Genomic DNA, 24,668 nt, shown 5'->3' with positions numbered 1-24,668 from the left:
CTGCCGGGCAACACGTTGCGTGACAGGCACAGGAAAGATGTGAGCCCTTTAAATAGATGCAGTTAAAAGGGCTTGCAAGTCCCGGCTCCCTGGCAACATGCTAGTAGTGCTGGGAGCTGCGAGCCCGTTTACCTGCTTCTATTTAAAGGGCTCGTGCCTTCCCCAGGGGTGTCCAGAAGGCGCGAACCCTTTAAATAGAAGCAGTTGAAGGGGCTCATGTGTCCCTGGCTCCCAAACAACGTGCTAGCAGCGAGGCCGGGAGCAGTGAGCCCTTTAAATGGCAGGAATTGAAAGGGCTCTCAGCTCCTGTCCCCCACTAATGTGTTGCCTGAGAGCCACAGGGGAGGTGTGAGCCCTGTCAACTCCTGCTATGAAAGGCCCACCCCTTCCGCCTGAGGCCCCACCCCTTCCGTCTGAGGCCCTGCCCCTTCTGGGGTGGCCCATGACCACTTCCAAAATCTTTGAAGTGGCCCTGGTCAAAAATTATTGCCCACCCCATCTCTTGAAGCTTGAGAGGAAACCCATTCCTCCTCCATTGCTCTTCCCTGCAAGACCTCGAATACTATTGTAACAGTGGCGAAATAAGTATTTCTGCTTGACATCAGCTGAGAAGCTGGCTGAGTTTTCAATATGTACTAAAAATGGACGTGAGCACACCCCAATTTTGGGGAAACGCAACGCCAAACATGAATTTGGGCCAAACTCCAATTTAAATAGCAGGGTGGTGGCACACTTTGGAACGTATACAGGTACAATCTCACTGAAATGTGGATACGTTTGCATGCAAGAGAGGGAAGTAAACAACTACCCCACTCAGTGGGGTATTAGCCCAGGACCTGGGGACAAATGTTCTCTCTTACCAAAACTGGAACGGGTACTTTAACAGCCTCCTAGAGCAGATCCAACCTTCAGGTTTAAGATCACCTCCAAAAGTAACAACAAAGATGTGAAGATAACCAGACTTGTCCATCCTCCCATAGGATATCAAGGCTGGGTGCAGTAAGGGTTGCAACTGGGTAGTTCTTATTTTATTGCGGCTATTTTGCCCTCCCCTGATTTCAAAATGTAATAGTCATTAATATTCATTGGACTTCATTGCATGATAATTGCCCATGTGCTGTGTTGAATCAGGGTGAATCTGTACAACATAACTAGAAAAGCTGTAATATTGCTGGTTGTTCTTTTCCCCACCAGATGACATCTCCCCACCTCCGTCTACCGTTATCGGCCAGACAAAAACGTTAGCCAAAGTGACCTTCAGTCCCACCATTGTACAGCAAAACCAGATTGCCCGCAATGGCATTCTGGGTGATTTTATCGTTCGATATGATGTCAACAGGGAGCTAAGTGTTGGAGATGTGCAGGTACAGTACACATGCCTGACTTTCCTTGTGTTATTAACAATACCAGAGGTAGCTGATTGGTGTTGGATGCCCACATTCCATAACTAATTTTCACCAAATGAGCATCATTTCTGCTCCTTGTAGGAACCTAAAGACCACACCTAAGTGGTGTAACATTGCCAGATGGCAGCCCCTCTTACTGCCAGCCCCACTGATTATTAACTTCCCCTTTCTCTAAAAAAAAAAAAAAACCACCACAGGATTGTGCTTAAAAATCATGATTTTTTTTTTTTTTTAAATAACAAAAAATAATTTTCATTCCCTTTTGGTTTCTCAGCCACTAAGGTGTCCTTGTTTGCAGGCTAGAAACTTACTTTTCTGAAGGACATAAAAGCTGAGATTCACAGAATCTAGAACTGGAAGGGGCCTTAAGAGGTCATCAAGTCCAGTTCCCTGCACTCAAAGCAGGATCAAGCATCATCTAGAGCATCCCTGACAGATGTTTATCTAACTCGCCCTTAAATATCTCCAGTGATGGAGAGTCCACAACCTCCCTAGGCAATTTATTCCAGTGTTTAACCACTCTGACAGGAAGTTTTTCCTAATGTCCAACCTAAACCTCCCTTCCTGCAATTTAATCCCCTTGATTCTTGTCCTAACCCATGCCTCCCTTTGGAGACACATGCAGGTTGATCCTGGCAGTTGAGTCTTTAAGAAACATCCACTATTGTGACACTCGTGATCCAGTTCTCAAAGCCGGCAACACTAGCATCCCGTATCTCGAATGTGACTCAGAGGAGGCAACTTGTTCCTGCATGGGATACTCCATCTTTAGCTGAGTAGCTTCCTTCCGGATCATTGCATGCTGGAATTTGTAGTCCACATTTTTATAATCAAGATGAGGGTGGTCATTATTCAGCTCACTGGACCATACGGTGGCTTGACTTGTCACAGACTATGTGTTCTTCATACACCACCGATATGCAACACCGATGAATGGATCCCCTAGTGCTACATAAAAACATCTGTACCTGCAGGCAACTAGCTAAACGCCACATGATAAATAAGCTAGCACAAACTGTCCAAGCATAGCCTTTATCTGTTGAAGTTAAAGCATCACATGAAAGGGGACAATGGAAAATTTGCCTGTAAGAAAGCAGTCAAATCCAAGTCACCCAGCAATTTTACCCACAGACCTAGCAATTTTTCACCTGCGCTCAATTGCAAAGATTAGCCAATGATTGATTTCGTGAACAGAACGCAAATAGTTAGGGTTGCTGGCTCTAAACAGGCACACCAGGAACAATATCCTTTGTAACTGTTCCAGCTATGCTGAAACAAATTACCCCATGTGAAGACCCTATTTTGAGGGCTACAGTGGGATATGGCCAGCCACAAGGCGGTGCACAATGCCGTGGCATGCAGGTGCACTTTGGACAAAGTGTGTATGTATGTTTTTAAATAGATTTATGGATTCCAAGGCCAGAAGGGGCTGTTGTGATCTTCTAGTGTGATCTCCTGCATAACACAGGCCACAGAACGTCCCCAAAAGAATTCCTAGAGCCAGGCCCGCTGACGAACAGTGGGAAGGCAGAGGGACCTGGTGATTCAAAACCTTCCAGAGCCCTCTAAGTCCCTGCTGGAGTGCTGTAAGCCATGCTCTGGGAGGTTTTGGGGCTGCCTGGAGAGCCAGGCAGCGCTATGAGCCAGCTGTCTTCAGTCCCACCCCTTCTGCCTGAGGTCCACCCCTTCCAGGAGCATGGAGCCAGATCTGCCTGCTCCAATCCTGCTAGAGCAGATCTGTTAGCCAAACATCCACTCTGGATTTAAATCTTACCAGTGATGGAGAATCCATCATAATCCTGGATAAATTTTTCTAGCGCTAATTACCTTCGCTGTCAAAAATATACGCCTAGTTTATATGTGTCTCACCAGTTCTATTCAATATCTTCATCAGCAATTTAGTTATCAGCATAGAGAGTACACTTATTAAGTTTGCAGATGATATGAAGCTGGGAGGGGTTGCAAATGCTTTGGAGAATAGGGTCATAAGAACATAAGAACATAAGAATGGCCGTACTGGGTCAGACCAAAGGTCTTTCTAGCCCAGTATCCTGTCTACCGACAGTGGCCAGCACCAGGTGCCCCAGAGAGGGTGGACCGAAGACAATGATCAAGCGATTTGTCTCCTGCCATCTCTCTCCAGCCTCTGACAAACAGAGGCCAAGCACACCATTTTATCCCCTGGCTAATAGCCTTTTATGGACCTAACCTCCATGAAATTATCTAGCTTCTCTTTAAACTCTATTATAGTCCTAGCCTTCACAGCCTCCTCTAGCAAGGAGTTCCATAATTCAAAATAATCTGGGCAAACTGGAGAAATGGTCTGAGGTAAACAGGATGAAGATTAATAAGGACAAATGCAAAGTACTCCACGTAGGAAGGAACAATCAGTTCACACGTACAGAATGGGAAGCGACTGTCTAGGAAGGAGTCCTGCTGAAAGGGATCTAGGGGTGATAGTGGACCACAAGTTAAATATGAGTCAACAGCATGACACTGTTGTAAAAAAATAAAAAAAGCAAACGTGATTTTGGGATGCATAATAAGAGTGTTGTGAGCAAGATCTACTCTGTGCTGGTTAGGCCTCAGTTGAGGTACTGTGTTCAGTTCTGGGCATCACATTTCAAGAAAGTTGTGGAGAAATTGGAAAAGGTTCAGAGAAAGAGCAACAAAAATGATTAAAGGTCTTGAAACATGAGTTATGAGGGAAGACTGAAAGAATTGGGCTTGCTTAGTTTGGAAAAGAGAAGACTGAGAGGGAACATGACAGCAGTTTTCAAGTACCTAAAAGAATGTTACAAGGGGGAGAGAGAAAAATTGTTCTCTTTGGCCTCTGGTGACAGGACAAGCAGCAATGGGCTTAAACTGCAGCAAGGGAGGTTTAGGTTGGACAGTAGGAAAACCTTCCTAATTCTCAGGATGGTGAAACCCTGGAATAAATTGCCTACGGAGGCTGTGGAATCTCCGTCACTGGAGATATTTAAGAGCAGGTTACATAACATCTATCAGGGATCATCTAGACCTATGGTTCCCAACCTATTTGATACTGGGGACTGGCAAACCCTTTCACAAACTTTTGCCAGGCCAGCATGAATAAGCAAATATGCAAATAAAATGTTGCTGGCCCGGCAAAGTCTATTGACCACCCCGCCTAGAGTCTATCACTACTAGGCCTGTTTCTAAGCCTTCAGTCACTTTTGTGGCTTTTCTTTGAACCCTTTCCAGTTTACCCACATCCTCCTTGAATCGTGGCAGGTGGTTCTTCACCGTTTGTCATGAGACAACCTCGCTTCCTTGCTCCCAACTCTGCTTGAAATTCATGTTCAAGCCTTCGTCCTCTTCCATCTAGACCAGAGGTTCCCAGGTGTGTTTTGCTGAGCCCCCTGTTTCATTTGGGAGCCGGGGTGCCTAGTACTCATGGGGGCTCAAAGCAGGGGAGAAGGGCGCCTAGTACCCCCAGGCAAGGCAGTACTCGCTCTGTCAGTAGAAGAAGCCTTCTTCTCTCGCAGCTGTTGGGTGGTCTTGGCTGCCAGGACTTAGCTCCCTGCCCATCTTGTTCCCACCTGCCCAAGGGAACCAAGGGGGCCATGTTGAAGGGGTAGAGTTGGGGGAGAAGGCTGCTCTCTGTGAGTACTGCGGGGCCCTGCCAGACATGGCCCCCTCCTGACCTTGTCCCTTCAGCATGGCCCTGTCCATTTCCCCTGGCAGGGGAGCAGACGCCCTGGCGTTGTGCTGAAGGGACAGGTTCAAGGGGGGGGGGGTGTCTGTCTGACAGCTCTCCCGGAAAGCTGCTTTTGGCTCCCCACTCACAGAGCCACCGCTGGGTAACTGCTGGCTGGGGGCTGCCGCAGCTGTGGCAACAGTGGATCAAGACAGGCAGGAAGCCTGGGAAGCTGAGACCACCCATGCAGAACCCCGTCCACTTCTCTGGCAAGTAGAACTGCCTGCTGCCCTGGCCGGTCAGTGGGGAACTCCATTCATTTGGGAGCCTGCCCAAAGCCACCTGTCCTTGTCTTTGAACACGGCCTGGCTTTTCCCTCAGTTGCCCCCACCATGCCCTGCTTCCGCTAGCCCTGTCTTGTCCTGTCTGCAGCTCCTGCCAGCTGGAACAGCCCTCCCTTCACTCTCCATATCACTACCTCCCACCTCCTTTAAAGTCTCAGCTGAAAAATCTCTCCTTCCCCTTCAACCCAGGGCTATTTCATTCTTTTCTCCTGCTGCACTAACTCCCCACTGCACCAGGCAGCTGCATCTAGCTCTGCCCAGCATTTGGGGACATCACTGGCACAAAACCAGCAAGGAGTCCAGTGGCACTGTAAAGACTAACACATTTATGAGGGTATCGAGCATAAGTGTTTGTGAGCGCTAAATACCCTAATACATTTCAGAGGGGTAGCCGTGTTAGTCTGTAACTTTACAAACAACAAGTAGTCCTGTGGCACTTTTGAGATTAACAAAAATATATATAGTGTCAGGAGCTTTCGTGGGAAAAACCCACTTCCTCAGATGAGCTGGAGTGGAAATAACAGGAACCCAGAATTTATAACAGAAAAGAAAGGGAGGGGAAAGAGGAGAGGGAAAGTGCCTGTCAATTGTAGAACCGGTGCTTATGAGACTAATTGAGTGGGCTGGAAGATACCTAATAAATGTGTTAGTCTTTAAAGTGCCTTGTTGTTTTTGCTAAAATAGACTAACATGGCTGAAACCTGTCATCCAGGTGGGTACAGAAGATGCTATTCAGAATTAAGAATAGCTCCTGCTCCCATTGAGAGGCATGGCAAACCTCCTGTTGACTTCCCCGGGGCAGGCCCATGCGCTCCAGCTGCAAGTTGCAAAGGGGTCCGAGTGACAAGTGCGAGTGACAATCGTGTGACCTGCCACGTGTCCTTGACTTTTTCTCCCCTTCCCTCAGATTCTGAATGGCTACTTCGTGCATTACTTCGCCCCCCAGGATCTCCCACCGCTGCCGAAGAACGTCGTGTTCGTGCTGGACAGCAGTGCCTCCATGGTGGGAACAAAGCTCAGACAGGTGAGCCAGGGGACCATATGCCATGAAGAGCAGTTCGCTGGGAGGTTACCATGACAACCACTAAGGTTGGCAGATTGGCCGCCAGGGCAAAGGGGAAATTAGGTGTCTAGTCCCCAGCACCATGAGGCCCTTGAAAGGAAGAGGAGGGAGAAGTTCTCTGAGCAAAATCCAGGCCTCCCTTTGAAGTCAATGACACAAATTCTTCTGACTTTAGGAGGGTGCAGATTTCACCCCATTCTGACAGCTGCATGCCCCCCACAGCTGCCACGTGGGAGCAACAGCCTGAGAAGGTGAACGGTCAGCCTAGAATCCAGGAGACAGCTTGATCCGTAGGACCACGGCCCTCCCAAATAGCTGTCTCCTTTCCCTTCATCTTGTCTCCTCCCCTTCTAGGCAAGGATTAGCCCAAGAGGCCCAGGCTGCTGAAGGACCCCGTCCTGTCTGATGACTGGACAGCCTGCAGCTTTACCTAGTACAGGTTTAACCATGGCCCATCAGGCATAATACCAGTCAGTTCCAGCCCGGCTAAGATGCTGTGGTGGGGGATTTGCACAGGGGTGGAAGCCAGCACGAGTTTGCAGGACAGTGCTTGGTCTGAGGAGGAAGCATGGCCTATGTGGGATTGGGATATATTATCATGACAGGTGAGTGACATAGAAGCAGCCCCGCCTAGCTCCTCTGGCTAGCTCCACTGGCTGCTGGCCTAGAGCTGTCCTCTGGAGGGTAATTTATTTGGCTGCCAATACTGGTGCTACCTTAGCACGTGCAAACCCCCTTCCTGAGCAGAGTCGTATCATGGGTGTTATGTGCCCAGGGGCAAAGGCAAAATTTGTGCCCCTCCCCACCACCACTGCTGCGGGGCCCCGAACCTGGCGCACAGCTGAGCCCATCCCTGGAATGAGCAGGTCATGTACCACGTCTGCCCCCACCCCCTCCAGTTTGGGGCCGGGCTCCCGCATGCACTAACCTACTGGCAGAGATGGAGGAAAGTTGGGCTGGGGGCAGAGAAGCGGGGAGAAGGCTCCAGCTGGTGGCGGTGGGCGGAGTAGGAGCAGGCGAGCCGAGGGATCACAGGAGTAGTGGAGGGGGACTAAATTGCCCCTCCCAGCGTAGCACCCGGGGGCAACTGCCTTCCCCTGCCTCCCTTCGCTACGCCACTGGTCCTTAGTGTTGGAACCATGATTTTTAGGCAAAGCCGTAACTACGTGCAGCCCTTGAAAAGAGGCGGATGTGGACGGGCGTGCTCCTCTGGAACCTCTACGGTTCCCCAATGTCCACGTAGCTTTGGACTCTCACAGAGTTTCCCCATCGCGGCATCTTCTCCCTTCCTTGCTGAGCCCTGATTACCAGTGAAGTGCTCATCGGTGAAACAGCTCCTGCTGGCTGCTTCCATGGAGAGGCATGGACCCTACTCTCTGGGCAGCCTCCCAGTCACTTTCTTTCCCCTGCTCCCAGTCTATGTATCTGTGTTTTAAATTCCGCTCTAACGAGGGAGCAGGGGATTGAGTCTGTTCAGTGCAAGGAGCTGGCTGATTTAGGAGCGGGTCTCCCAGGGTTAATCCTGGACCAGGCTGTTTGGAATAAGAGCATGAACAAGCAACACTAATGCCACATAATCTTAGACCTTGTCAGGAGGAAAATAAAACCCTTTAGTGGTAAAAGGTTAATCCTTCAACCCAAGACAATTCACACCAACTCCTGGCAGGCTGGCCATTCAGTGCCTTAATCCTCTGGCTCAGCATTACATTGCTTGCTAAACCCTTTCTCCCCCTGCATCTTTCCAGCACACGGGACTAGTGGATGGGTTTGTCTGTCCATTCATCTCAAGAGACGACACAGCTATTTTTCAGCCAAACCCAGGAGCAGAATATCAGAAGTCCATTAGCAAAGCAGCTTTCCCCTACCTATGTAGTTGGGCCAGGACTCGATTAATGGCCTGTACATCTTTATTTAGAACCCACCCTCATGCTGTCATTTACTTAGCTGCCTCTTTGCCATGCAAGCCCCAAGGGAGGCAATTCAATGTACTAAAAGTCACACTTGATTTTAGCCTATAAGAGCAGCAGTAAGATTGAATAGAAGCTTTGGCGTGATCGTTATGTAATGATATGAGCATGCCTGTTGTAAAATAGCTAATCGAGAGACAAGGACTGCCCAGGAACACACGGACAAAGGCAAATTTGTATGGTGGTGCACGAGTTCTTTTTCAGCTCCAGTGCTTTTCTTTTCACTAAGTACCAATTCCTCCGGCCTCTCTCTTTTCCAAGTGCCGCAGTCTTGAAAGAGACAGGACGTACAGCTTCAAATATATTTAGTGGCACCAGCTTGTCCATATAGAAGGCCCCCTTTCCGTGAAGGAAACACGTTTCTCAATTGGGTCAGTCCAGCCTCAATTGCTTGTTTCTACTGTGATTCTAACAGCATTTGAACTTGGGGCAGACTCTTAAGGCTATGTCTAGACTGGCCACTTTTTCCGGAAAAGCAGCTGCTTTTCCGGAAAAACTTGCCAGCTGTCTACACTGGCTGCTTGAATTTCCGCAAAAGCAATGACGATCTCATGTAAGATTGTCAGTACTTTTGCGGAAATACTATGCTGTTCCCATTTGGGCAAAAGTCTTTTTCCGAAAAACTTTTGCGCAAAAGGGCCAGTGTAGACAGCAGAGATTTGTTTTCCGCAAAAAAGCCCCGATCGCGAAAATGGCGATCGGTGCTTTTTTGCGGAAAAGCGCGTCTAGGTTGGCCATGGACTCTTTTCCACAAAAAGTGCTTTGGAAAATCATTTCCGGAAAATCATGCCAGTGTAGACATAGCCATAGGGTACATCTACACAGCAACGTTATTTCAAGATAATTAACATTATTTCGAATTAGCTATGCAGGCGTCTCCACAGCCATTTCGAAATAACGGACGGCTTATTCCAAAACCTGTAAACCTCATTCTATGAGGAATAATGCCTATTCTGAAATAGCTATTTTGAAATAAGGCGTGTGTAGACACTCCCCTGCTGCTATTTCGAAATAGCCCCTCACCAGGGCCATTCTAAGTTATTCCTCCTGGGGCTCTAAATCGAAATAGCACGTCTGCATTAGGGAACCCTGCCTCAGACTAATTTTGAGGCTTCCCTGCAGTGTAGACGTGCTGGTTTGAAATAAGCTATTTTGGAATAACTATCAACCCTCTTTAGTGACACTGTGATGATTTACACCTGATGAGGATTGGGTGCTGTGTGTGTGTCACTCTCCCTGCAGCACTTAGCAGACAAGGCCTTTGTGAGAGGCAAATTCCAGAGGAGGATACATGATTGTAAAGCACTTTATGCACTAGCACGTCACTATTGTTGTTTTCCTGGCAAGGAAAGTGCTGCTTACTGCTTTGGTCCATCATTGTATGAACCTGAAGGAAGGGGGCTATGCAATTTCCAGAAAGATCTGAGAAATACAAGAGTTTAGCACACGGCATCAGAGGCAGCCTGCGAAATTCATCAACCTGCTTTTTGCCTTGGCCAAAACATGCTACGTCTCCACTACAGAATGAAGCCAGGGTGATTTTATTGATTGCGTGGATGCCGTTGGACCTCTTTCCCTCCACCACAAAAGAAACTCCCTTGTGTGGCTGAAGAGCTGACGGCGGGCTTGTGGAGTGCTAATCTCAGCAGTGGCTGCTCTCCAGCAAAACCTACCTTAAACTGCCCAGGAATCGCTGAGCAAAATCCTAATCTGAGTTGCAGCCTTCAGCGATTTCCAAAGCTGCTCTGTGAAAAGCTGCCAGCTTTCCTGGTTTTATTTGGAGATTTACAAAATATGTCTGCCCAGCCATCAGGGTGAATGTAGAGAAATGTTAGAGAAATGTTACACCGTGTGCCCAGCAACAGACATGCTGCATTTGAAGCTGCCCTTCCCGGTGGAAATGCATGCTACTCCAAAGGCAAACCCATGCATAGTCTACTAAGGACCAGACAAAGCGACCCCGGGCAATGGCATTGCACCAGGCGGTCATGTAGCCAAGTTCCCAGATCTGGCTCTGTAGGATTTGCATGCTAGACCGACTTGAAAATACTGAAGGAGTGAACATCGTCTTACCTGGTGCTGTCCTTGCTTTTCCATTGATGTTTGTTTAAAATGTTTTGTGCTCTGTGGCTGGCCACAGCACATAATGTGCCACCCAGCGAATGCACTCACAAAAGCCGGCTGGCTTCCATGCAGTGCATGGCTGCCTGTGAGAGCATGGACAGACTTTGTATTGAACCTGCAGACAACTGGGCGGGGGAGCAGACAGAGGAAAGACGCCAGTGACTGCTGAATGTTTGTAGGTCGACCACTTTTTGGTCCATTCCATGGTCCTTACTCAATTGGGACAGTGTCAGTCACTGGTTGGAGCACTGGGAGCCCGAGGTGGTTTCCATTGGTAGCTCAGCCACAGAGCCTGGGCAAACACTTTCCTTTTCTGTGCTTCTGTTTCCTCACATACATTTAGTTCTGTTTAGCTCAATGGTACTTTCCTCTTGTTGCTCCCCCTTAACAGGAGTGGAATCTGCCTCCTCCCATTATTGCACAGCCAAAGGTTCCTCGGCTGAGGCTCTTGGGCTGAGAGCAGAGCTGGGGATAGGGAAGGAGCTGGGGCTAAAGGCAGAGCTGACCCAGGGGGAGGGGAGGAGGAATGGGGGCAGATCTGGGCTGGAGGTGGGGTGGGGGGTGGATCTGGGGCTGGAGTGGTGATGGATGGCGTTCTCTCCTTGCCCCTCATGAGGGCTAGCCTGGGCCTTGCTCATGCTCCCACCCCCCTGGGACATTTCTCTATTCCCCCGCAGGTGGCTTTGCTCCCCTCCCCCCAGTTTAGAGACCTTTGACCTAGATGATAAGCTCTGTGGGGTAAGGCTTGTCTCTGAGGTATGTGCAATGTCCATATGGGCCTATGACACCCTTGCGGCACAGAGAACGGTTGCTACCATCTCACGGCTGCACAGGGCACTCCATGAATCCATGAATGCTCCAAGGCTGGAGCACCCCCAGGAAAAAATCAGTGGGTGTCAGTTCCCCCCACCTCCTGCCCGCTAGCAGCCCGCCCACCTCAGTCAGCTGTTCTGCAGTGTGCAGGAAGTACTGGGAGGGAGGGGAGACGTGGGGATGGAGGATGGAGGATGGTTGGGGGAGCGGGTAGAACTGGGCAGGAAGAGGTGGGGAAAGGCAAAGTAGGGGAGGGAAGAGGCAGAGCGGGGTCTTGGGGAAAGGGTGGAGTGGGTCTGGGCTTGGGGCTGAGCATCTCTGGGGAAAGGAGGACATTGATGCGTAGGGCCCATCCCACAGTCTTTACTCGCCTCTGACTAGATAATCATGATGGTCCCTTCTGGCCTACGAAGCAGTGTTACCTGGGGGTTAGGGCTATGAGTTTGCCCAACGCAAGCTGTCAAAGTGGGCCAAAACACCGTGTCTTGAGCCAGGGTCTTCCAGAGCTAAAAAGCATTGTGTGACGTCGTCTGTAACAGACTCAACTCTTCTGTGGGTCGGGCACTGAGCGGGACTGGTATCACATGCCCAAAGGGATCATAGAACCACGCAGTGTTCTCAACACTTGCCAAAAATTGCAGCAGACACCAGGCAGAGGGGCATTTAGTCAAACACAGTGAGAAACACGGTTCCCTCCGTGTCGCGTGGGGAAAGGAATGTTGGCGAATTGGAACGAAAAGCTTAATCCCCCCTTCCCCCCCGGCCTCCATTTGCGTCTCGCTGACCCACGGAGCGGCTCATTGATGTTGAAATCCACTTGGGTGGATCTGCTCGCCTGATGAACTCATTTTGCCACAGTGACAGCTGTAGGAAAGTCTTGCAGGGAAGGGCTCATGTGCTTGGAATATTTTTCAGGCTTGGCAACTAACTCAGTCTTCAGAGGACAAACTGGAGAGAGACACTAGGCAATGCATCGAGGGCAGAGGGTAACGTCTCTTCCCTTGGCATTGACCCTTTACTTATCCATTCCAGGGATATTATTTGTCATGAGGAGGCTCAGGGTTTTAGAAAAAGATGTGCACGTTAAAAGCTAAGTGATTCCGTTTAAAACAAATTCAGTGAAAAGAAGAATTTAGGGCTTTGTTCACCACTGTATTTCTCTGGCTTACAACTACGGAACTCCATTCTTTTCAATGGAGCGACTCCGGTGTGAATGCAGAATAGCACATTGAAACCTGAGAGGTTTTACCTTGCCCCAGACTTTCTCGCTTCACGCAGATTTACAAAAACATTTCCGTCGCAAATTCAGTCTGGGCTGCAGAGTTGATGATTAATGTATAATTATACTCACCATTTACAGTGTTTTGCATGTTCCAAACCATGGGGTGAACGCCCAGCTGGGAAAGGCAAACTCCAGCCCCCGCCCCTTTTGTCTAAGGCCCTTAGTGCAACCCCCCTGCCATAGAGCCAAACCCGGCCCCCACCCCAGGTTACTACCCCCAACCTCCGGAACATCCTGAGACCCCTTAGTCTCACCATCTCAGTGTGCAGCATGGCCTCACCCTTCTTGACTAGCCAGAAAAGCCGGGCAACCATACAAAGGCCCTAGCCCTCTCGGATGGTGGGATCATGGGTAATTTTGGGAGGCCCAACGTTCCCTCCAATTTTTTCCATCCATGTGCAGAACACATTTTCTTATGTGCACTGTGTGGATGAGCACCACCAGTCAAAACACATGCTGCCGACTGTGGGTGCTCTGCTAATCAGCTGGGTGGCATGTCAATCTCTCTGGGGTGGCTGCCCAAGCGCTTAGCTTATAGGGAACATGGCCCCCCCAGGGCCTCCAAGCCCCAGTAGTGTGTACCCTTTCTCACCCCCCCCCATACAAACGATCCGACTGGGCAGAAGTGATCCCTTGCCTTAGCAGATTATTCTGCAGTCAGATACAAGTCATAGTCAGGGAGATTTTCCTGATATGCAGCCAAAACTCTCCCTTTTCTTAGTGCTTCCCTCTAGCTTCTAGTGGTCACCCTATTTATTGCATTGGGTAACTTCTCTCCTTCCTTGGTAGGTATTTGAAGGCGTTCAGCAGATCCCTGGTTCTGTAATCATCCCTTAGCCACCCTATGCATAGCCAGCTCATGCAGTGATTTGTGTATGTCTCTGAGTGATTCATCTATGGGTCAGTGTCAATTGCACGTCTCCAAGGTGATCAAATCTCTCAGGGTCTACACTGCCACCCTAGTTTGAACTAGGTTGCTTAATGTAGGCATTCAAACTTGCAAATGAAGCCCGTAATTTAAATATCCCGGGCTTTATTTGCATGTTCCTGGGCGCCACCATTTTTAAATACCCCGTAGTTCGAACTCCCTGCCCGCGGCTACACGTGCCATGGACTAGGTAAACGAATTAAAGCTCCTAATTCAAACTACTGTTACTCCTCCTGCAATGAGGCGCTTTAATTCGAACTACCTAGTCCGTGCCACGTGTAGCTGCGGGCAGGTAGTTCGAACTACGGGGCATTTAAAAATGGCGGCGCCTGGGAACATGCAAATAAAGCCCGGGATATTTAAATCCCGGGCTTCATTTGCAAGTTCGAATGCCTACATTAGGCACCCTAGTTTGAAATAGGGTGGCAGTGTAGACATACCCTCAGGTATGACACCTGTAGCTGGCCCATGCCAGCTGGCTTGGACTGGAGGCCAGGTTCTAGGCCCTGAGGGGCCCAGAGCTTGTGATTCACACTGATCCTGGAAGTCCACACAGCAATGAAAAACAGTCTTGCAAGCCCAGATTGGCTGGCATGGGCCTCCATGTCTGATTTCAGTGAAGCTGAGGCTAGTCAATTTTACCACAGGGCCTAAGCCAATGCCTATTAAAGCCGAGGGAAAGACTTCCCTTGACTTTAGCGGGCTGCAGCGTACGCATAGGAGTTGTTAAAAGGTCTGCCCAGGAGGCAAAGTTTGGGAGCAGGCTAAGGAACCGGCCTGTCCATGAGGTAATTTCTGGGAGTTCCTGGGAGCCGCAGTGCAGCGCTGCTAGGGGACCCTAACAACCGAGCATTGTCTCCCTTCGAGCTGCTTGACTTTCATTTCACGCGTGTGACGTCTGCGTTGCCCCCTTGGCCTGCTCTGCACAACAACCGAGGGATTGTGGCATAAATGTCATCAGCGGCACCCTGCCATCGGAAAAGGTGGCTCAGCTGGTCTGACGCTGCCCCACCAGCAGCTGGGAATGTCTGTGTCAGCAATTAGGCATGAAACGTCTCTCTCTCAATTATCAAGCTTTTCCTACTGGAATTGCACAGTCTTGTGAACTGCAGCGGATGAGGCGGCTGGCTGTGCACCCTCTGTCTGCCTGGGAAGCACATGCCCTTTGCTTGGGAGGGAGTGGTGTTGGCCGGCTGTAAAAAAGTCGGGCTAGAGTGGTTGGTACTCTGGAAAAACGTGAAATTAGGGAGTCAGGATTCCTAGGGGTTCCTTTCCCAGCTCTGCCAATGGCTTGCTTTGTGACCAATGAGGCGGCTAGTTAATCTCCGTCTGCCTCAGTTTACTCTGCTGTGACTGGTAAGTGCTCTGAGATCCTGAAGTAAAAGGCCCTGTGTAAATACACTCATTACATTAGTGGTTCTATTTCTGTGTGTGTCATTACACATGCTGTTTTTCTAATATTCATGCCAGACCAGTGCGCTCAGATAGTCAATGTGTTACCACAACTTGGGGTGAGGAACTTAAGGCCCAGAGGCTGGATGCAGCCCCCGGCTGATCTGGATCCAGCCTCCGAGGCTCAGGACTCCCCCAGCATTGGGGAGCCTGCGCTGGCATCCCAGCCCCCCTGCCAATCCACCGTGGGGCTGGAGCATGCAAAATCTACTAGCCAGCACCCCCCGCCCCCCCAGGCTCTTGTGTGTGAAGGAAATGTGAGAAATGTCTTCTTCTCAGTCCGGGGACAGGTCAGTGAGGTTTTGGCTTTTCTATTTTGCTTCTCACTTGTGTGTGGCCCCCAACTGATTTTTCTGTGGGCCAGCATCCCCCATCCCAAAATAGGTTCCCCACCCCGCCATCACGGAACAGCAGGGAGGCTGCAGCATTCAGTACAAACTCAGCCACAGAGCTCAACATGGATAGCTGGACTCCTGTCTCCCCTGGTCCTCTATGGAGAGTTTATTTACCTTCACCTCCCAGCTTGGGATGCCTCTGTGCTATAGGCTTGCACTGGCTCTTGTAATTCCCTGCAGAAACGTGGATACAAGCCTAGCCCCACTGCTCTTTGTATGTTTCATGCATCCCTCCCATCATACACAGTGGCCTTCTATTTCAGCCTCCTACTGGACAGGCTCAAGGTGCAGCAATTCAGAGAATCATGGACTTGTAGGACTGGAAGGAAGCTCAAGAGACCATCTAGTTCAATCGCCTGCACTCAAGGCAGGACTAAGCATTATCTAGACCATCCCTGACAGGTGATTTTCTAACCTGCTCTTCAAAAACTCCAGCAACGGAGATTCCACAACCTCCCTGTGCAATTTAGTCCAGTGTTTGACCACCTGGACATTAAGGCAATTTTTCCTAATGTCCAACCTTAACCTCCCTTGCTGCAATTTAAGCCCATTGCTCCTCATCCTCTCCTCAGATGCAAGAACAATTTTTCTCCCTCCTTGTTGCAACCTTTGATGTCATGCGGATTCAATCCCTGGTGGGTCAGCCCAGTGGCAACTGTCACCAAGGCATTGCTTTCAGTTCCTCAGAGCTGCAAAGCTGCAGACAAATTCTGACCCGCTACGCAGGCCGAGTCGCCTGCTTGTCCCCATTCTCCCATGCTGAGTCTCCTGAATGAGGAAACCTGCCCCATAATCGTCACCTCATCTAACTCCCTCCGTACAGCTGTAAGTTTGCACTCCTGCAAATCACTCCCACCTGGCAAAGGCAAGACAAGACTTACTAAACTCTGTTGTCTGCGTCAAGACTGGCAAGTTTTTCCGCAAAAGCGACCACTTTTGTGCAAAAACTTGCCAGCTGTCTACACTGACTGCTTGATTTTGCACAAAAGCACTGACGTTCTACTGTCCGAAATCAGTGCTTCTTGCGCAAATGCTTTGACGTTCCCGTTCGGGCAAAAGCCCTTTTCCAGAAATGTTTTTGTGCAAGAGGGCCAGTGTAGACAGCTAAAAACTGTTTTGTGCAAAAAAGCCCTAATGGCGAAAATGGCAATCGGGGCTGTCTTGCGCAAAACCGTGTCTAGATTGGCACGGACGCTTTTCCGCAAAAAGTACTTTTGCAGAAAAGCATCCGTGCCAATCTAGACGCTCTTTTCCACAAATGCTTTTAACGGAAAAACTTTTCCGTTAAAAGCATTTGCGGAAAATCATGCCAGTCTAGACGCAGCCTGTTCTGTTGTTACTTCTTCCTCCCAGTCACTCCTTGTCTTCTCCAGCTGTTGCAGCCAGATCAGCGTTGTGGGGCAGAGACTGCCTTTGCTGATACTTAGCTCTACAGTTCTAGCATGCTAGGACCCTGATCTTTGATCTGGCTTCCTCGGTGCTCCCATGTTAAAAATCCAAATACCGGGCTAACTGCGGGGTGACTCCCTATCACGCTAAACACCCATTTGGCTAGCAGTCGGGAAGAAACCAGCAATCAAAGGGTTAACCTTCCTACCAGGCATTGCCCTGGAATGAATGACTCATGCTGGGTGCTGGCAGCATTTGCAGAGCAGAGAGGGGCCTAGGGGCAGAGAAAGGCTGGGATCTCACTGCAGCGCCTGTGACTCGGGAGGAGCATTTCAAGATGCATTCTGACCCTGGCCAGAGTTCAGAAAGCTGCCAGTGTGCCCTAAGCACAGAATAGCAGGAAGCCTCATTTTTCAGTGCAGGGAATGGTGATTTTTTGCCCGATGGTGCAGTATATTTAAAGTCTCCGAGGGATACCAGTCATTAGGCCCTCTCAGAGAATGACAGTGGCCTGGGCCACTTTGAATTTAGAGGCCCCCGCCCAGCCCCAGGCCCCCGCCGTATCTAACGTCTCATCCACAGGGTCATACTAAAACCAAAAGAATATATGAAAACGAGCACTGGAGACATGCATTGATTAACAATTAAGTCCTTATACCAATAGCATGTATATTAAAAATGGAACTTTAACAGTGAGCTCCCGCTGCAAGCACAGCTCTTCATTTTAGGGATGCTTTTCTGGCTTTGCCGCGTGCAAACTCGTTTATCATTGAGGAAAAGAAAAATCTAATTTACGTGCAAGATCACTGTTAACGTTCAGCATTGCGCGCCCATTCAAATGCTCTTCTCCCATTGTAGACTGATGATAGCTCTTGACTTGCTTTAACACGTTGAATGTGCATTCACCTGAAGCCACTGATGCAGGAGACTGACAAAAATGCGTAATGTAATTGTGATATTAGGAAATATAGTTGACAGGATGAGAGAGATTATTTCTTGAAGCCGTTCTTTTGGCTTGCAGTCAAGGGTGTCATTTCGGGAGGGCAAAGGGGCAGCAACGGTGTGCTCTGGGATGTGGCTTGCTTTTCATCCCGTTCTCCAGACATTAAGGGAGTGAGGGGAAAGTGTTTGCACTCTGTGTATGTGTCATGACCATGAGGGTTAGCCAGCAGCCTGGGGACTAAGGGGTTAACTATACCTAAGCCACGTAAAGTCAGCCAATAGGAATGTAGGTAGGAATTTAAAACTGGGACTAAGGAATTTTTGGTTTTTCCCTCCTTTGGTCCTGAGCAGTTTCTCTCCAGCTACTGAGGGGGACAGACACTATGGCTACGTCTACACTGGCATGATTTTCCGGAAATGCTTTTAACGGAAAAGTTTTCCGTTAAAAGCATTTTCAGAAAAATCACGTCTAGATTGGCAGGATGCTTTTCTGCAAAAGCACTTTTTGCGGAAAAGCATCCGTGGCCAATCTAGACACGGTTTTGCGCAAAAAAGTCCCAATCACCGTTTTTGCGATCGGGGCTTTTTTGCAGAAAACAGTACTGTGCTGTCTACACTGGCCCTTTTGTGCAAAAGTCTTTCGGAAAAAGACTTTTGCCCGAACAGGAGCAGCATAGTATTTCCGGAAAAGCACTGATGATTTTACATGAGATCGTCAGTGCATTTCTGGAAATTCAAGCGGCCAGTGTAGACAGCTGGCAAGTTTTTCCGCAAAATCAGATGATTTTGCGGAAAAACTTGGCAGTCTAGACACAGCCGAAGTCTCCCTCCAAGAAAAGACTCTCCACTATCTGCAAGTAGAGTAAAAGTTAGATAAATCCGTTAGGTGTTATTGTTTTATCATTTGGGAGTGGGAATCTGATATTTGGGCATTTAGAAATGGAGTTTGCTCTCCTTTGTAATTAAGTCTTGGCCCATGGTGGGGTTTCCCCCATGAGTATATTAATGTGACTTTTCCATTTAATCATGATGCTTGCAACAGGAATATTGAGGTGATAATAAAAGTTCTTTCTCTTTTTTTTATTAACCTGGTATTGGTTAATTGTTGTTTCCTGGTTTTTACTTTAGGGGTGAGATTTCCCAAGTGATCTCTCCCCTGATTTTCTTATCATTACTTGGGTGGTGGCAGTGGATTTTATCCCCAAAATCTAGGTTAAGATTTTGGGCGGAAGTTTTATACCAAAGCCTGGAAAGATAAGGTTTTAGGGTACTTTTGCGGGCCCTCACTTCTGCATGAAGCGTGCCAAAGTGGGGAAGAAGCCTTGACAGTATGCCTCTCACACCTGGCTGGTATACCAAGAAAATATCAAGTATACCAAGAAAATTTCCATTCGTAGGGTACCGATACATTGACGGGAACCAAACAAAGCCAGTCCCAGTTCAGAAAGTAAAAGAATGACATTCAATATGTGCTCAAGGATTTTTTCTCCCAGTTATCAGTTTCTGTGTTTATTTCACTCAGGAGTAAGTTTTCATCTGAACTGTTGGCTAGTGATGCTCTACTAGCTGTTTTCCATGTAACATAGTTATCCTTATGTGATACTGAAGTTTCATGTGCAGGTATTCAGTCTTTCAACTTCCTCCAACCTCTACTGATGCTCCAACCGGATGGATCAGATAGTACTGATGCATTTGAAGTATTACTGTTAAAAATGAAACAGAGTACATAGTACAGAGCCTGCTTTTCCATGCTCCAGCAGAGCCAGTCTTTTGTGTAGATCTTTTCGTCTGGAAGAGTTTTTGTCAGCAGATGAGTGGGAAAAGCATGATTTTCAGCATCTTTTGGTATATTACTTGGAATCTGAAAACAACTAACTTTGAGAAATGACTGCATTTGAGCAACATTGTTCTTATCAAGAAGTCCAATATCAGGTTCTAATGCCTCTGTTGTTACACTATGGCTACGTCTACACTGGCATGATTTTGCACAAGAACTCTTTTGCGGAAGAGTTCTTGTGCAAAAACTCTTCCAGAAGAGAGCGTCTACACTGGCATGTGCCTTTGCATAAGAGATGTGCTTTTGCGCAAGAGCATCCTTGCCAGTGTAGATGCTCTCTTGTGCAAGAAAGCTCTGATGGTCATTTTAACCATAGGGCTTTCTTGCGCAAGAAATTCATGTTGCCTGGCTACACTGGCCTCTTGCGCAAGAACAAGAGGGCTTATTCCTGAGTGGGAGCATCATAGTTCTTGTGCAAGAAGCACTGATTTCATACATTAGAACGTCAGTGTTCTTGCGCAAGAACTCGCGGCCAGTGTAGACAGGCAGCAAGATTTGGCGCAAAAGCAACTGCTTTTGCGCAAGATCGCACCAATGTAGACAAAGCCTGTGTCCTGTGCTAGTCATAAGTTCTTGTTCTTGCTGTGCAGCATCTCCAAGATCCTCATTTTCTGCTTCCACAGTCTCTAAATTGAGTGTAGATTCTGCACCTATCGCTACTGTTGGCATTTCTCTGTCTTGACCTCCTCATTTTGAGTCAGTGGCATTGAAATGTAATTTGTGGGTACAAAGTTTTCATCACCAGAACTGGAAGTATCACTGCCATTATGGTCACCATCTAATGGCTGAGGTGTCTTTTCTACGAGAAATTATATTATTGGCTTTAAACTCTTAACTGTGGCTTCACTCTGTTGCTTTTGCCATCTTTTACCTGCACCACTTTGAAATCTTCACTTCATTTTTATAGAGGGTTCTTTTAAAACAAAGTAACACACAATCAATTAATTTGCTAAAGGTTATTGGTTAAATTTTAATTGTACATACTTTGCAATTAATATTATAAAATAACGGTTTGGGGGTGTTATTTACTACGGCCCTTATGGCCTTATTTCAAAGTCTTGAAATTTGGTCTGCTAACATGTTCCCATTGTTAAATTCCTCTAATAATTGGTGCGTTATTATGAATATGAACATGGGGCAATTGCCAGATTAGATATAAAATTGATTACACAACTAGAATTAAAAGTTCATTATCATAAAAAAGCTTTTTAAAGGTGAATCTAAAACTGGATGAAGAGGTAGCTTACAGTTGAGCCTGATATGTTTATTGTTTATGAAGACACATTAGAAAAAACAGGAATACGAAAATCTCCTGTGCAGAGATAAACATCTAATTTAAAGGTTAAACTCACCCTCAGACCAGGCAAAATCACTTTACAGTAACAGAATTAATTCTGACTTTCAAAACCTCTAAACTATGCAAAGATTGTAAACAGCATTTCATAATGTAGAGTCACTAATCACAGAAGCTACTCCAGTAACGCAGATGAAAACTCAGATGTGACCGAAAAATTGGTGAAGGCCTGATGTCCCATAATGATTTAAATATTTTTTTTTGCAGTTATATATAGCTTCTTTTGTTGTCTCTGTTATCACTGCAAGGTATATAATAAATGGGAATGACTTGGTAGAAAAATGTCAGAATTTGAGGCCCCTTTGTTTCCTGAGGCAATGGCCCAGTTGGCCCTCCTCCCCTCCCGCAAGGGCCTGCCACAGCCATATAAATGTACTGACCAATTTCTCTTGATAACAGCTGTAACTGAGGGGTGGGGAACCTAAGGCCTGAGGGCTGGATCCGGGCCTTGGCTTGACTGGATCTGGTCCCCGAGGCTGGAGAGTCCCCCGCAGCATGGGGGAACTTGCGCTGATGCTCCAGCACCACAGCCCCCATAGGGCTGGCGCACCAGAGCCTCGCGTTGCCAGGTGTCCAGTTTTTAACCGAACAGTCCGGTATTTGAGCTTTCTGTTTGGGGAAAACATTGAGAAACTATAATTGAGTAAGTAGAACTGTCCAGTATTTTCTCAATCAGACGTAATGTAGAATAGTGATAGAAATGTAGCCGTGTTCGTCTGGTGTAGCTGAAACAAAAAACAGGACTATGTAGCACTTTAAAGACTAACAAGATGGTTTATTAGGTGATGAGCTAGTGGAAGAAAATTGTCACAACCATATATACCAAAGGATACAATTTAAAAAAATGAACACATATGAAAAGGACAAATCAAATTTCAGAACAGAAGGGGGATGGGGGGGAGGTAAATATCTGTGAGCTAATGATATTAGAGGTGATAATTGGGGAAGCTGTCTTTGTAAAGGGTAAGATAATTAGAGTATTTATTCAAACTTAGGTGTAAAGTGTTGAATTTAAGCATGAATGACAGTTCAGAGGATTCTCTTTCAAGTGTAATCTTAAAAGGCCTTTGAAGCAGGATGCAGGTAATCAAGTCGTTGAGACAATGTCCTTTCTGGTTGAAATGGCAAGAAACTGTCTTTGTGATCCTGTCTAATATCTGTTTTGTGGGCATTGATCCTTTGGCGAAGTGTCTGAGACGTTTGTCCAATGTACATAGCAGACGGACACTTTCGGCACATGATAGCATAAATTATATTTCTGGATGCGCAGAAATGTGTGTTCTTGATCTTATAACTCACTTGGTTAGGTCCAATAATGGTATCAGCAGAGTGAATATGTGGACAAAGCTGGCAATGGGGTTTGTTGCAAGGGAAGGTACCAGGGTTGTTATTAGTGTGGTATGTCTTGTGGTTGTTGGTAAGAATCATCTTGAGGTTAGGTGGTTGTCTATAGGAGACTATGGGTCTGTCTCCCAGAGCCTCTTGGAGTTTAGTATCCTGTGCCAGTATAGGCTGTAGTTTATTGATAATGTGTTGGACAAGTTTAAGTTGGGGGCTGTAGGTGATGACAAGTGGTGTTCTATTGTTGGTTTTCTTGGGTCTGTCTTGAAGTAGATGGTTTCTAGGTATTTGTCTGGCTCTTTCAATTTGCTTTTTTACTTCTCTGGGTGGGTAGTTGAGGTTTGGTAGAGATCCTGACGTTTCTGGTCTCTGTCAGTGGGATTAGAGCAGATGCGGTTGTATTGAAGGGCTTGGCTATAGATGATGGATTGTATGGTGTGTTCTGGATGGGAGCTGGAAGCATGTACGTAACTGTATGAGTCAGTGGGTTTTCTGTAGAGAGTGGTGTCTAATTTTCCATTGCTGAAAATTAGAAATGGAAAATTAGAAATGGAAAATCTACTAGCCTGCCCCGCAAAGGATCTGATGTGTGAAGGGAATGTAAGGGAGTGTCCTAGGGTATGTCTACACTAGCTCGGTAGTTTGAGATAGGTAGGCAAATGAGGGCAACCGGAGTTGCAAATGAAGCCTAGGATTTAAATATCCCGGGCTTCATTTGCATCTTCCCGGGCGCCGCCATTTTTAAATCCCCCTTAGTCCGAACTCCGTGCCCGTGGCTACACGTGGCACAGAGTAGGTAGTTCGAATTAGGAAAGAAATCATCAAAATAAAATTTGGGAAGAGTTTACAAACTGGGTGCAGCTCTCTAGGCAGTAGGAATGTGAAATCCCATTTAATTGGTTAACTGGTTAAATATATTGTTTAACCAGTTAACCAATTTAAGAGGGGACAGGCTGGAGGGGGGGCACTTGAATCCATCTGGGCTGCAGTGGCCCCCTAGCAGCCCCTGCCTGTGGGGCACTCAGGTCCACCACGGAAAGAGGCTGTTCTGGACGGCCAGAACTTCCCTTGTCCACAGTGGGCCCTGTGGGGCTGGAGCAGTACCTTGCCCATGGTGTACAAGGAGCAGCTCTAGCCCCCACTGGTTAATCAGTTCACATTTCACATCCCTGCTAGGCAGGTGCTTAGGGTACCCGTAGTGTGATCCAAAGCACGTTGAAGCTGATGGAGAGAGTCCCACGGATTTCAAACGGGACTTGGACCAGACCCCAATCACCAGCCAGAGGGATAGGGAGAGATTCCATTTCATGGGGTAATTTGTCTGCAATCAAATCGCCAGCTTCAGTAAGGAATCAAGAGGACACACAGCCTGATTGGGGCATTTTTGGCCATTTGCAGGTTTTCTTTGTATAAAAAAATTGATTTTGATCACCCTGGATTACCTCATTTGTCGCACTTCCGGACAAGCACCTTCAAGCATTCTGCCAGGCTTCCCCATACACCTGTGAATGAGGAGTAACGCTAGCTGGAATCAAGGGGTTTAATTCGAACTAACACATCCCGGCGCGCACTTTCACTTTAGAAACCGCTGTTGAGCGGAGTAACGCGCCGGCGAGATCATGCTAATGAATATTTAAATCCCCGCTTCATTAGCAATTTCGGTCGCCTACATTTGCATCCCTAGTTTGAACTTGGGAGCAAGTGTAGCCGTACCCTGTCATCCCTGAAACCTCTCCCTAAAGACTACCTATGCCACAGTGCCTACAAAAGACTTGGCTTGGGTTTGCCGTTAGCAGGGGTGGATATAGGGCAGCGCGAACGGGGCGGCCGCCCTTGGCCCCGCGCCTCAGAAAGCCCCGCACATGCACTGTGGCGCCGCCGTGCATGCGCATGGCGTCACTGTGCATGCGCCGTGCCAAAGGGGGGGCCCCACAGAATTATGCTGCCCGGGGCCCCGCAAAACGGTCATCTGCCCCTGGCCGTTAGGGATGTAAAATCCCGTTTAATCAGTTAACTGGTTAAACGGGCAGCTGGGCTAGAGCACCCCTGCTTGCGGTGGGCCCCCTCTGGGCTGGAGCAGCCCCCTGCTGGTGGGGAGGTAGGGAGCTGCTCCAGCCCCCACTGGTTAATAGTAACTGGTAAGCATCATCCGATAAGGGTGATGCTTACCATTTAACCATTCACAGCTTTATTTGCTCTAGCCAATGCTCCACTGCTCATAACCATTCCCTTGTGCTGCCCCCGTATCCAAACAGTGTGTCCCATCTTATACTTGGATCTCATGCTTTTTGGATAGGGACCGTCTTTTCATTATATATTTGTCCAGCATCCAGCAGAGTGGGGCCATGATATGTAGGTGCTACTAGAATA

At 47.9% G+C, this 24,668-nt stretch overlaps 1 protein-coding gene across 1 annotated transcript in view; it reads left to right on the top strand.

Annotated features, from left to right (window-relative positions):
• The window catches only part of ITIH5 (inter-alpha-trypsin inhibitor heavy chain 5), a 68,400-nt gene that overhangs the window by 26,173 nt on the left and 17,559 nt on the right, over positions 1 to 24,668 (top strand). Inside the window, exons 6-7 of the mRNA XM_006130631.5 lie at positions 1,195 to 1,364; positions 6,319 to 6,435. Coding sequence (XP_006130693.3) covers positions 1,195 to 1,364; positions 6,319 to 6,435 — 287 coding nt within the window. The remainder of the gene's footprint in view (positions 1 to 1,194; positions 1,365 to 6,318; positions 6,436 to 24,668) is intronic.

The sequence above is a fragment of the Pelodiscus sinensis genome, chromosome 1 (assembly GCF_052426305.1).
Source record: "Pelodiscus sinensis isolate ZL-2025 chromosome 1, ASM5242630v1, whole genome shotgun sequence".
NCBI classification, from domain to species: Eukaryota; Metazoa; Chordata; order Testudines; family Trionychidae; genus Pelodiscus; species Pelodiscus sinensis.
Note: the sequence above shows the minus strand (reverse complement) of the source record. Positions and strands in the feature narration are given on the sequence as shown.